The 14,120-nt window shown below is 46.2% G+C and overlaps 1 protein-coding gene across 2 annotated transcripts; it reads right to left on the bottom strand.

The window, feature by feature from the left end:
• Window positions 1–4,525: 4,525 nt before the first annotated feature.
• Window positions 4,526–13,965, bottom strand: M6PR (mannose-6-phosphate receptor, cation dependent). Of its 2 annotated transcripts, none has more exons than XM_038414364.2 (7): window positions 13,507–13,965; window positions 9,517–9,690; window positions 8,787–8,956; window positions 8,591–8,700; window positions 8,008–8,138; window positions 7,326–7,452; window positions 4,526–6,642 (listed from the first exon to the last, which is right to left on the bottom strand). In XM_038414364.2, the coding sequence occupies exons 1-7, from the start codon at window positions 13,536–13,538 to the stop codon at window positions 6,520–6,522; spliced, it is 867 nt and encodes a 288-aa protein (XP_038270292.1). In that variant the 5' UTR covers window positions 13,539–13,965; the 3' UTR covers window positions 4,526–6,519. The 2 variants fall into 2 exon arrangements, with proteins under 2 accessions (XP_038270292.1, XP_043369969.1); XM_043514034.1 differs by having other exon boundaries at window positions 13,756–13,965.
• Window positions 13,966–14,120: the final 155 nt, after the last annotated feature.

The following is a 14,120-nucleotide window of genomic DNA, read 5'->3' as shown; positions in this document are numbered from 1 at the left end:
ATTTGTTTGTGTCCACATTGGTGCTGACCTTAAATAATTCCTTTCCCTGCATGGCATTTTCTCTCTACAAATGCATCAGAGGGGCATCATACCTCCTGAACCTTCTTTTGGTTAGGTTAAACGAACAGCCAAAGGTAAGTTTTCCATTCCTCAGATGGTCCTTGTTGCCCTTCTCTGCACCTGTTCCAGTTTGAATTAATCTTTCTTAAACATGGGAGACCAGAACTGCACACAGTATTCCAGATGAGGTCTCACCAGTGCCTTGTATAATGGTAAAAACACTTCCATGTCTCTACTGGAAATACCTTGCTTAATGTACCCTAGGACTGCATTAGCCTTTTTTCACAGCCACATCACATTGGCAGCTCATAGTCATCTTGTGATCAACCAATACATGCTGGTCTTTCTCCTCCTTTGTTGCTTCCAACTGATACCTCCCCAACTTATAACAAAAATTCTTATTGTTAGCCCCTTGCTGTATGACTTTGTGCTATTAAATTTCATCCCATTTCTATTACTCCAGTTTACAAGGTCATCCAGATCTTTTTTGTATAATTTTCTGGTCCTCCTCCATATTGGCAATACCTCCCAACTTTGTGTCATCTACAAATTTTATCACATTCCCATTTTTTAGTGCCAAGGTCAGTAATAAAAATAAGAGTGGTCCCAAGGCTAATCCCTGAGGAACTCCCTTAGTAACTTCCCTCCAGCCTGACAGTTCACCTTTCAGTATGACTCCTTTAATCAGTTCCTTATCCACCTTTCAATTCTCATATTAATCTCCATCTTTTCCAATTTAATAATTTCCCATGTGAAACTGTATCAGATGCCTTATTGAAATCCAGGTTGATTAGATCTACTGCATTTCCTTTGTCTAAAAAAAAAAAAAAAAAAGTTATCTTCTCAAAGATCAGGTTGGTCTGGCATGATCTACCTTTTGTAAAATCATGTTGTATTTTATACCAGTTACTGTTTAACCTCTATATCCTTTACTTTCTCTTTTGGAATTTGTTCCAAGACCTTGCATACAATTGAGGTCAAACTAACAGGCCTGTAGTTTTCCCCAATCACTTTTCCCCCCTCCTTTCTTAAAAATAGGAACTATATTAACAATTCTTCAGTCATAGGGTACGACCCCTAAATTTACAGATTAAAAATCCTTGCTCTTGGGTTTGCAAATTCATGTGCCCATTCCTTTAATATTCTTGGATGAAGATTAATCTGGGCCCCCTGACTTAGTCCTATTAAGCTGTTTGAATTTGACTTCCACCTCGGATGTGGTAATTTCTACCCCCGTATCCTCATTCCTGTTAGTCACTGTGCTACCACCCCATAGCTCTTAATTAGCTTCATTAAAAATTGAAACAAAGTATTTGTTTAGGTGTTGGGTCATGCCTGGATTATCTTTAATCTCCACCCCATCCTCAGTGTTTAGTGGTTCCACTTTCCTTGTTTTCTTTTTATTTATATGGCTATAGAAAGTGCTACTACTGGTTTTAATTCCCTCTGCAAGGTCCAACTCTGCTTGGCTTTTGGCAGTTCTCACTTTATCTCTACACTTTGACCTCGAAGAGGTAACTTTCCTTGCTGATCCATCCCACCTTCCAATCCTTGTAGGCTTTCTGCTTTCTTTTAATCATCTGTTTGATATCCTCGTTCATCCAACTTGGTCTGCAACCCTTCCCTATGAAGTTTTTCCCTTTGGGATGTAGGCTTCAGACAGTTTTTGCAACTTTGACTTAAAATAATTCCAAGCCTCCTCCACCATTCAGATTCTTGAGTTGTCCAGTCCACTTCCCTAACTAATTCCCTTTAATTTTTTAAAGGTAGACCTTTTGATATCAAGGACCCTAGTTGCAGACCTACATTTTTGTTTATCCTTCCATTTAGTTTAAACTGAATTAGCTCATGATCATTCAAACCAAGCTTGTCCTCTACAACCAGTTCTTCGATGAGCTCCTCATTGCTTACCAACACCAAATCTAAAATGGCATTGCCTCTTGTTGATTCAGCAACTATTTAGTAAACAAGTCAGCTATCAATTCCAGGAAAATTTGGGCCTTACTAGTCTCCCCTAAATTCCTAGTTTAAAGCTCTTTTAATCAGTTGTGCCAGCCTCTTTCCCAGTCTATATCCCTCCCTACTCAGGTGGAGTCCATCCCATGAGAACAGTCCTCTGTCCAAGGAGGCCTTCCAGTGGTCAAACATCCCAAAGCCCTTCTTATAGCACCACTGCCTGAGCCCATCTGCTGATCATCATAATCTTGTCTTTCCTTCACTCTCCTCTGCTAGAGAGGGTCAGAATCCCACTGAAGATCACCTGAGCCTCCGTTTCCATAAGCAGCCTGGCATAGTCTCCCTTGATACATTTGTGTGAATCTAGCTGTATCATTTGTTCCCACATGAAAGACAATCAGTGGATTCTTTCCTGCTCCCATTAGGATCCTCAGACTCATGTCCACATCCTGTATCTTGGTTCCTGGCAGACAGCACACCATTCTGTTCTCTGGATCAGCTCTGGTGACAAGTCTGTCTGGTTACTCCCTACTAAGAAGAACAATCATTTAGACCTGCCTTTTCCTGGTGTTGATGCAATTCTCTGGCTTTCCTCCTGTTCTTTCTGGCTGCAAGTCCTCTTGTCTTTTTTTTTCTCCCTTGCAATCTTCTGCGAGTCAACCTGTATCCTCCTGCGGCTCTGAGTTCTGGGTATATCCTTTGGCTCTTGCCCTCTTATAGGACTAGAGACTCTTCTTCCTCCTTGCTCTCCTTCCTTCAGTTACAGCCTGCTGTGCCCCTTCTTCATTTCCCAGCTCAGCAAACCTCTTCCTGAGCTCTCTTTTCTTCTGCCTGGTTCCTATATTCACATGCTTCCACTGGCCGCTTTTATCACCCAGCAGTCTTGCCTCAGTTCTTCAGTCCAGCTTGCATGTGCAAGTCTTAATGTTTCCCTTCAGCCTCCTCTTGCCTTTGCTCCATCATCTGCTCAAATCCTCTTCAAAACTCAGCCATATTTTTCACCTGCATCTCCAAACCTCAGATCTTCTCTTCCATCAGTTCTATAGCTGGCACTTTGTACAAATGAAGCTCTTTTCAGGTACCTGCTCCAGGATTATGTACATCCCATAGCTTCCATATCCAGTCATCTTCATTGTCTCTTTCATTGCTTGAGTTACTACCACTGTGGCCTCTGTATCTGCCATAGCCTTCCTATCTAAAGTCCTGTCAAGGAAAAAGAAAAAAAAACAAAAACCAAAAAAACCCCACATCCTCCTTCCCCTAAATTTCCACACAAACTCTCCCGCTTACAGCTCTGTTTGCTGGCTTCTGTACCAGTGGCTGACTGGTGTCAAAGGCAAAATGAGACAGCATTTAGCAAGTTCTAGATTTGTGATAAAATTCACCAGCAACTAATGGTGACAGATAAGCCCATCTTACATTGTATGGCAGGAAGGGGAAGTGACATGTTTCTAGCCTTCGAGATCTTCAGAGGGAGCCACCTTACTCAGGGGTCAAAGTGAAAGCCCTCAGTAGGGTTCAAATGCACTCTCATGCTCTGCTGCATTCCACTCTTGTATGAGTAGGAGACTTTTTTTTTCCCCTCCTTCCCTTCTGGCAAGCATCAAAATAAACTGTCATCAGGGAGCGACAATAATAGAATCCTCCCTCTTTTCGAGCAAAAAATAGTAGACCTCTCCAGTATCATCATAGGGTCTATAAGTGAACACCTCACCAGTAACAACTGGCCAGTTCCCACTTCTAAGCTACTGTTGCAGGCTTTCTGCAAATTGAAGCATGCAACATGGCATTGGTTACCTGCCATTCACATTTAAGACTTTCTTCCAAACCATAACTACCAGAGTTTATGGAAGTTTTTTGGACAGCTTATATTCTGGAGCACATGGCAGGGATGAGAGGTGCCAATACACTGCATGGCATGCAGATCCCTCCAATTTGGCCTGTGAAGGGTCTGCTTAGACCTAACTAGGAGGCAGAGCACAGGCCTCTGGCAGTCATGGGTTCCAGTTAAGGGAATGGTGCCTGCTCCGAGCAATCTATACAGACAGCAGCTTGGGCTTAGCTGAAACAGAAGGGACCTGAGTGAGAAAGTCACTCCCTTGGCAGAAAGCTGCTCTTCGATTAATACAAGGCCCCTGTGCTAGCCATGTTCTTGTAGCACCGACTACTGGCAATGAGTCTAGGATCTCAAGCTGCCAGGAAAGCAGGTGATTTTCAAGCCCCCCTGCAAACCTGAACAGTCAAGCCCCTTCCCAGCTCTTCTATGGATAAGTAGATGAAAAGTTATGCCTATGCTGGAAAGTTTCAAGCCAGATCATTTATATCACGTTTAAGGTCCATAATACAAACACAGCCTCTCTAACCTTAAATTTACAACATTACAGGAGGGGGGTTAGGTTCACCCTCACTTGCTGAAGGGGTGTCAGAGGCCTGGCACTGAACATCATCCCTCTGTTCACTCACATGCTGCTCCCATCATTTCAAAAGCACCAATAAAGAGCTTAGGGGGTATTTTTGGGTTATTTTATTTTTAAAGTTGTGTTTTTGTACAAAAAACGTTCATTTTATTTAAACACCAACATGAAAAACAGTAACAGAAAAAGTTCAGTGACTTCCTATTTCCCCATCTGATGAAAAGATTTAGTGAAAGTAACAAAAGCCAAAGAAAGTAGGAACTACATTTGCCTGCTCCAATCCCAGCCAAAAAAAAAAAAAAAAAATCTGCTTTCTTCCCCTCAAACCCCACCTCCCTTGCCCACTTCCTACTGGGCAGGCCTCCCTTCCAGAGAATAAGGAGCATAAGCCTCATCCTGCTCTTTGCAGTCTTTGGTTTTTTTTCACCCTACAAAAATACATCCCCTTTCCTCAAGTGGTTCAACTGTGTCCTCTACTAGATAGCTCTATGCCAGCCAGTCCCCTGGGGAAGCAGACTGGCTTATTATTTTCTGACAAAGGTTACCCCTCCCACGCCCCACAAAAATGAAAACAAAAAATCAAGGTGCCTGAATATTTCACTGACTTCATGAATCCTATAATGGTCACCTGTAGTTGCTGGTCTTCTAATGGGGACAGCTCCGGTGCCCCAGAAAACTGCAGCTCTCACTTCCCCAGCCAGCAGGGGCCACAGAAGCACCATCCTTGTGGCACAACTGAACAGGGATAGAAACAACCCACAGTCAGAGCAGACCTGTTCCATCCCTATGGCTCTGAAAGAGTGAATCTGACAGCTCACCCAATAGAGGGCAGTGTTACATCCACCTCAGTCCACCTGCTCATAGGAACAGCACAGGGCCTGGCTTTGCTTCCTCATTACATTGCTTTTTAATGTAATGACTGGAGACAGTTATCCTGGTGTCAGCATTTGGTACAGCAGCGCTCTCTTAAATGTGTTCCCCTTTTAAAAGGGAAATCTAGACTATTTCAGAGTAAAGCAATTACCGTACTAACTTACACCATCATTTCCTAGAAGGACATAGTCAGGATCACAATCTTAAAAATTCCCCAACTGCATTAGCAGTAATATCTCTACTTAGGGGAACCCTGTAACAGAAATCAAGTGACTCCGCTGTCTTTAGGCTCTTGCCCTCACCCTGGAAGTCAGTTTCACTTTCAGATTCTTGCTCAGCAGTAGGTCATTATATTTGGCTTCCCAGCAACCAAGGAGGAAGTTTAAAGAAAGACACTATTTCCCTTGACCCTTTTCAATAGGAAAAAATCATGAAATCTTCCTGACCTCTAGTAGTTCTTCCTGACCCCTTCCCTGTTTAGTGAAACCGAGGTTATTTGGTGATGGCCCTTTGCGATATCTAAAAGAAATTGGCCTGCACTGTTCAATTCAGGCTACCATCAGGAAAAGGAAAGATTGCCAAGTGGCAATTGCCTGCTCCAGCCCCGCTAAGGATCTGGCTAGAGGGGAGAGATCCCGGCTATGATTACACTGGGCAGAGGGAAAAGGAGGGCAGTGAATGCTTTGCTTGTGTCACAGCGAAGAAAACAGAAAGTGCATTTAAATAATTAAAAACAAATCCAGTGTTTCACAGATTGAATAAACCTTACAGAGAAGACACAGAAATGCTCCCCATAATCCCAGCTGTTTCTAAATCAGGATTCCCCCCACCCCATGCCCACCCACGGTTTCTCCCTAGATCTCATTGAGGGGACTCCCAGGCCTGCCAGGCACTGAATGCTGGATAAGCACTTTTACCATCTCATAGCCACACAGAACTCTGGGTAAATACCATTCTTCCCAACTGCATAGCATTCTGCATAAGCCAATCACAGCATTATATTCAGAGGACATGCCCCTGGGGCCAGTGCTGCTCTGAAATAGAGGATTCTGGGATAGCAGGGGGGTGACACACCAGCTGTGGAAGAAGCAAATCATTTAAAGAAAACCAGAAGAGTAGAGTGTGAAAAGAGAAGTGGTTAGGTAACACCTGCTTAAGTGAATGGCCGGGGGAAGACAGAAAGAGAAAAAGAAAAGAACTGATGTCTAATGCCTGATCACATTGGTAGCAAATGGTCATCCCGTTCTTCTGACTCCTCCCCCAGCTGGTCATCGCCCACACCACGGTATGCAGCTGGGGCATTCTGGGGCTTAGACCGGCAGATGAAATCACAACCATCCTGCAGAAACAAGTTGTAGTACTGGGATCAGACCATATGCAACAGATTATGCTAAACAATAGCAGCCCCTCTCATGTTTCTCCTGTTCTGTTCTATTGCACCCATCACTGAAGTATTTGAGAGATCCCAGAACCCTTTACAAAGAGTAAATACACAATGCCTGTAATCCTGAATCCAACCACTTCTTGGGTGTAACATGGTAGCTGATTTATAGCACCAGGCAACATTATAGTAGGTCAGTAAGTGAATAATATCTCTGACTAGAACTGCTGGGAGCGAGTTCTAGGGAAGCAAAGTGGAACTTTTCCCTGTTGGAATTTGGCCAGACGCTGAGGTTACTCTCTCCCCATGTGAAAAACACCATGTGAAAAGAATTTGTATGCCTGGGCAGGACCTCTGGTTTACACAGCAATTGCAGGATGGTACCTTCCCCAGCATTAGCACCATGGTGGAACATTAAGGCCAGCAATGATTCAAAGGGGAGACTGCCCCCCTCAAATGAGTCATCTGCTTCCTGCTGCACCAGAGTTCTCTTTGGGAGGTCTCGCATCCAAGAACAGTCACCCCAAGCATAAAGCTTGTGCAATCTGACAAAAATCATAGGCCCCAAGTGTGGGGCAGCTGCCCTTTTCTTTTGCCGTACAGCTGGGCTGGATTGGGGATCTGCACTGATTTTCACTTACAGCCATCAAGTTGCCGAGATCCTGCCAGAAGATAAAATGTGGGAACTGCTCCATGCCCTTTGCTCCCACTACCAGGCGCTGGTAGAGGAATCCCCCAATGATATAGACTGCAACCAGCGAAGCAAACCTGGAGGAGAATGTTGAAACAGGGGTGTGAGAGGAAGCTGAAGGCAACCTCTCCCCAGCTAACTGTCTGCCTCCAATTGGGAGTGGAGCCAACAGCTCAGTACGATTCAGAAAATGGGGCCATAAATAGCAGCTGCACCTGCAGAAAAGGTACCAGGGCTGTCGATCAGCATGCATGAACCCATCCCCAACATTGCCGAGAGGAAGTGCTGTCTCATGGTTAGCACAGGGGTCTGGGAGTTCTGGGTTCTATTCCCTGCTCTGCTACTGAATTGCCGTGCGATCTTGAGCAAGTCTCTCCTCTCTGTGCCTCAACTTCTCCATTTGTAAAACAGGAAAGGATAACATTTCCCTCTCTCACATGGGGTATTCTGAGGCTTAATCCTCATCAAGCTCTTATAGATCAGTGGATGAAAAGCCTTACTCAAGGGCAGAGTTACAGCCAGCATTGGCCACGAACATGCAAGATGGGCCAGTGATCTGTTCTGGTACGTCATGTGCTATGTTCCTAACAAGTACAGAGGCCTGGAACAGACAGGCTCCTGCAGTAACTCACGTGATGAGCAGGATGGACCCAATGCTGAGGTGGGAGTCCTCGGATGGGCAGGCCAAGCTGCTGTCCATCTCAAAGAGGTACAAACAGTCCTGCTCCTTTTCCCGCTCTTCTGATAACAAGGTAAAGCCGTTCTGGTTGGGTGGGGGCGGGGAAGAGGAAACATATGGCAGGCTAGACACAAATAAGTCCTCCTACTTGCACAGATGCTCCCAGCTTTGCCAAAGATTCCAGTAATCCCCCGACTCTGGAATTCTCAGACACATGGGGAGGCTCCCAGCTGACCCTGGCCTGCCCCCTCCAGAGCTCTCCCTCAAAGCTGTCCCATTTCAGCCACTTCTAAAATAAACCACATACCATCTCCTATTAGCTACCTGCTAAGACAGTCAAAAGGCAGCACAACCATTACTGGTGCAGAGACCGATCACCCACTAGACAGAAGAAGTAAAAGCTCCTGGCTGCTCCACAGCCTCCCCACCCACAGCTACACCCTCCCCCAATCTCTCTCGGATTCACTCCTGCCTCACAGCCACACACTCCTCTTCAACCTCTACACCTGGCCCCATAGTCCCCCCACGCCACTCACTGATAGAGTCTTCCGGTTGCAAGAGATCATTATCATGGCCTTCCTCTTCTCACCATGGCAGTGGCTGCCATACGAATCCCCTCCCTTATAAATCAGCATGATCCAGTCACCTGCCAAGGGAAAAAACAAAGAGGGGTGCAGGTCAGGAGTGAAGTGGACTGGCAGAGCTGGAAAGGAGGGTTGAGGGGAGTCTTACTTCCACTGAAGACCTGTGTCTCATTGATTCTTCCCACCACTGTGTGCTTTTGGTCCTTTAAATTGATCTGTACCAAGCCTGATTGGGACAGAGAGCTGTTGACCTCTCTGCACACCCTGAACACGTAGCTGTACTTCTCCTCTGGGCTCAAGCTCACGCTGCAATCAAAGCTGCGCAAAGGGGACAGATAACAGACAGCTGCTTTATTGAATCCCACACAGGTTATTAGATCTTTAACATTCAGAAATGCCTCACCACATTGTCTCTATTTCTAAGGCCCACTTACAGCTTAAGCTAGCCCTTGCCTTTCAGGTAAGCTCATTTGCTCCCTTACCCCTCCACTGGTGGAGCCTGGAAACTGAGCTCCTCTGTTGACCCCAGAAGAGGTAGAGCATGGACAACAGCAATGCAAACTCCTCCCTTACCATCTCACTCTTGTGCCAGGAGGCATCCACCTCTATAGGGAAAAGGGAATCCTGCCACTGTGTCCCATTCAGTCCACAGAGTGACAGCCGAGACTGCCATGAAAGGAGCCCATTAGTGCTGATTGTGCTGGTGATTCTGTGATGTGGACTCTTCCCACCAGGAAACAGAATGAGATCCATCAAATTTGTCTCACCCAGGTTAGTTAGAACCAGTGTCCCATTCTTCAATGCTCTATGAGCCATTCACTCTCTCCTGATCTGGGTCTGACTGGACAGAGTGGGCCAGAGGGTTGCATGCACTGTACCTCCTGGACATCAGGGGTTCCAGCTTCTTTAGTAAGGCCTGCTCTCTTTTCGACTCTTTGTCCTGATCTCCTACTAGGTCGCAGTGCTTCTCTTCCTGATCTGCCATCGCGACCATGACCAGGGCCACAAGGACTAGCAGTGCAGTACAGGAACCACAGTGAGACGGGAACATTCTGTATACATGCCATTGCAGAGACAGACAGGCACAAGAAGGATTAACACTTAAACACCTCATTCCCACCCCAACACACAAACCTCAAGGTCTTCTTCATTCATGGCTGCAAACTGGAGGAGCTGAGGCCCAAGAACATCTCAGAGATCCTCAGGAGACTCCAAAGCCCAGCTTTGGGTACAGCCAGGGCCAGCTTGGGACCCACAAAACCACTGGCTCAATCTGCAAATCTTCCTTGACTTTACATTGGGATAGTAAGATGTTGCTACTGAATGCATCAACGGGCACTCGCTTGGCCAGAACAGAACCCAACATGCTTTAGGCTGGCCAGCTATGGAAACCAGAGTCAGTTTCAGACATAAGCCCTATTTATTGTACCCCAAAGGGGCATCTGTCATCAGAGACAGATTTAGTATCATTCTAATCAATTGTCTTTGCAGCTCTTGTGTAAAGAACTTGTGGGGGACAGTGACTAGAATTAGTCAGGCTTTGTCTATTTCAAGCTCCTTAATCCTAATCATTGTATTAATTTATGTTTCCCTTCCCTAGCTCCTTTCCACTGAGGATCTGAAAGTATTTTATAGGCACTGAGTTTCACAAGGTCAGGATTGGCATCCCTGATTTACATACGAGGAAACCAAGGCACAGAGGTGATGAGTGTAAGGTCACATAAGTCAATAGCTAAGATGGGAATCAAACCCAGAAGCCCAGGTTTCCAGTTATAGAATCATAGAATATCAAAGTTGGAAAGGACCTCAGGAGGTCATCTAGTCCAACCCCCTGCTCAAAACAGGACCAATCCCCAACTAAATCATCCCAGCCAGGGCTTTGTCAAGCCTGACCTTAAAAACCTCTAAGGAAGGAGATTCCACCACCTCCCTAGGTAACGCATTCCAGTGCTTCACCACCCTCCTAATGAAAAAGTTTTTCCTAATATCCAACCTAAACCTCCCGCACTGCAACTTGAAACCATTACGCCTTGTTCTGTCATTTGCCACCACCAAAAACAGTGTAGATCCATCCTCTTTGGAACCCCCTTTCAGGTAGTTGAAAGCAGCTATCAAATCCCCCCCCCCTCTTCTGCCGACTAAATAATCCCAGTCCCCTCAGCCTCTCCTCATAAATCATGTGTTCCAGTCCCCTAATAATTTTGTTGTCTTCTGCTGGGCATCCTTCTTGTAGTGTGGGGCCCAAAACTGGACATAGTACTCCAGATGAGGCCTCACCAATGCCGAATAGAGGGGAACGATCACGTCCCTCGATCTGCTGGCAATGCCCCTACTTATACAGCCCAAAACGCCGTTAGCCTTCTTGGCAACAAGGGCACACTGTTGACTCAGATCCAGCTTCTTGTCCACTGTAACCCATAAGTCCTTTTCTGCAGAACTGCTGCCTAGCCATTCGGTCCCTAGTCTGTAGCGGTGCATGGGATTCTTCCGTCCTAAGTGCAGGACTCTGCATTTGTCCTTGTTGAACCTCATCAGATTTCTTTTGTCCCAATCCTCTAATTTGTCTAGGTCCCTCTGTATCCTATCTACCACTTCTCCCAGTTTAGTGTCATCTGCAAACTTGCTGAGGGTGCAATCCACTCCATTCTCTAGATCATTAATGAAGATATTGAACAACACAGTCCTGTGTCTTAATCATAACACATCCTTTAAATGTTGAGCTAATTGCTCAGAGAAACAGACAATGACCTTGCCATTCAATAGCAGCCACACAGCTGATTTCCCTTCCCAACCACAACTCCCAGCGAAGATCCTAACACTGACAGAAACTGATTAATACACTGACCCAAAATTTTATAAAAATCAGGTTAGGGCTACAAAAACACAAAGAAGTTAACAGAAGGAAGGTCCAGCCTGTTGACTAGTGAAGTTACATGAGGGTTATAGTGAAAGCCACACTGAAAAATTCAGAGCTACAAAGTCTGCCACTGAGGGACTATCTACACTGGAGTGGTACTGAGAGCAGGAGGGAGTGGTTAGCTGCCCAAGGATGTATTCAGGGTCTTGGATGGGAAGCATACTTGGTGTGGCTACCCCTTCCTGCCGCTCACACTGTTACAGCTACACTTCTGCTTTAAGCATGCTAGCTTGATCACAGTTAGCATGGGTATGTCTACTTGAGCTGGAAATTACACCTCCAGGTCTAGCGTAGACATACCGTAAAGCTTGTAACTATCGTGAGACCTCTTAGATCAGGGTGTATGGTGGATGAATAAATCTGAAGAGGTTATTGTATAGAAGAGGAAACGGAGGCACAAATAGCTTGTGACTTGCCCCCTACAAAGGCACACAACAAATCAGAACCAGCATAAGAACTTGTGGCTTCCTGGCTCCCTGGCTCCCGTGCTCAGAACACACCTCTCTCTCAACAGTAGCAAAGACCTTTCTGGCTGGCTACTTTGTACATACTTAGTTCATGTGGTTGTCAAATTGAAAGTGATATAAAAATACTGGCACCTTCCGGTACTTTAGCATCCTTCATGTGGAAAAGACGTCAACATGCTTTGAAGACTATGCTATGGGATAGCCTCCTACAGCTGAAATGCAGCCATATTGGATGGAATACAGTAGCCATGTAACAGAACCCAGCAATGCTATACAAGAGTTCAGGACAGGAAGCGAGGACTGAAACTGCTGAGGGGAAATTTAGAAGAGAGAATCCAGTGACCTTAGCTAGAGTTCAGGTAGGACACAGTATCAACAATGAATGCATAAAAGGCCAGGTTCACACCTAGTATAACCACAGCCTGCAGCAGGCTCACCCTCGGGGCGAGTTTGGCCCAAGGATTAATTTTGAACAGGCAATAGTTTCCATTGTCAAAACACTCAAATTTAACTGAGTTCTTCTATCCCCACCAGACTGTTCACTTCTGGTCCGTGTCCCCTTCTGCTTTATAACAGGCAGCATAATTAGTTTCCACTTTTGCAGAGATGGAAAGCCCAGGGCCAGAGCCACTCATGGCCATTACAGATTATGTGACTTTTTTTTTTTTTTTTTTTTGCCACAGAAGGGGAGCTAACCACAGAGTTTTGGTCAAATTCCAACTTGGATGATTATATCCTCTCTCCTTAGACACCCCCTGAAGATTCAAGTGGATTTGGAGTTCTGCTTTCTTTCTGGACACAAAACTCAAATTGTTGGGTTCTGTTGCTATGTGGCTATTAAGCTGCTGTGTACTACCCCAGAGATTGCTGCATTTCAGTAACTGGATAGTTCTGTTATATAAGGACTTCAAAGTGCGTTAGGATCCATCCAATATCTGGATTTAGGAATCTTCAGTGACCTTGTCCTCTCCTCTCATTAGTTTCTTCTCCTTTACAAATTTCTTCCATCTCTTTCCTCCATCCCAAGTCAGGAGATCATGGTGGTGTTTCTTCCCTCAGTATTTGCCATTTTCTCATATAGGAATGGACAGATGGCCTGACAGCCAAGTCCTTTCAGCCCCCAGAATGGGAATCTGTGCAATGGGTACCTAGCAATACTCTCACACAGCAGCAGACCCCAAGGCCCTTATAGTCACCTCTCCAACCACAAATTGGCCACTAAGGACAATGGTGCTGCTGAACTGCATCCCAGTTCACAGCTGTAACAAAGTAGGGTTCAATTGGCCTAAACTGTAAAGGGCATCCTGAGAGCACTTGGGATCCCCCAACCACACATCCCCAACAGCCAGCCTCTTATTGCACCCCCAATACATTGCTCAGCCCATCCTCTCGATATCCACCCACCCATAGGCTTTCACGACCCCCAATAAAACCACCACTGACAAGGAACAGAGGCTGAAAACAAATTACCGGGAGAAACTCACCTGACACTGGGACAGCGAGGTAGGTGTAGCATGAAGTATCTGCGAGGCTGCACGTCACACCGTTGCTACCCAGACACCGGTGTCTGCACGCACCACCCACCAGGCCACGTGCCCTGCCACTACCTCCCGTGGTCAGCCCCACGCACCCAAGTTGTGCCAGCCCAGCTCAATGATCTGCACGCATCGACGCTGCCCGCGCCTCGTGCGCCCACCCTGGGGAACCGCGTGTGCCGCCCGGCCTCTACCCACCTAATGAATTATTAACAACAGCTCATGAATATTCATCACGCATAAATTAATAACTAATCAGGCCCTCATTAACTGGAGCGGGAGCCCCTTCCCAGGCGCGAGTATCAGTCGGGGAAAAGTCTCCCCACCGCTACCGCCTCCTCGCTCCCCACCTGCCTGCCCAGTGCCTCCCTCAATCCCACCCGGCGATCCGGAAGCAGGAAGTGGGTAAGGGGCGGGCGCTAAAGCTAGGCAACAACGACTGGCCTCAGGCCCCGCCCCTGATCAATTTCCCCAATGGACTATGAGAACGGCCAAACGTGACTCGGCCGTGGATACTTTTCGCCCAATGAGCGGTGGGGATAGAAGGCGCCTGGCCCCCAGAG

The sequence above is a fragment of the Dermochelys coriacea genome, chromosome 1 (genome assembly GCF_009764565.3).
Source record: "Dermochelys coriacea isolate rDerCor1 chromosome 1, rDerCor1.pri.v4, whole genome shotgun sequence".
Lineage (NCBI taxonomy): Eukaryota > Metazoa > Chordata > Testudines > Dermochelyidae > Dermochelys > Dermochelys coriacea.
The sequence above is the reverse complement of the archived record's forward strand: the minus strand, read 5'-3'. Positions and strand labels throughout refer to the sequence as shown.

Excerpts from the sequence above, each read along its gene's own strand:
- M6PR (XM_038414364.2), bottom strand. The coding sequence starts at position 13,538 with ATGCTACACCTACCTCGCTGTCCCAGTGTCAG. Across the intron at positions 8,957-9,516 it reads GAACCCCTGATGTCCAGGAG|CTTTGATTGCAGCGTGAGCT; the intron begins GTACAGTGCATG and ends CCCTTTGCGCAG. Across the intron at positions 7,453-8,007 it reads GGGTCCATCCTGCTCATCAC|GTTTGCTTCGCTGGTTGCAG; the intron begins GTGAGTTACTGC and ends ATTCTCCTCCAG.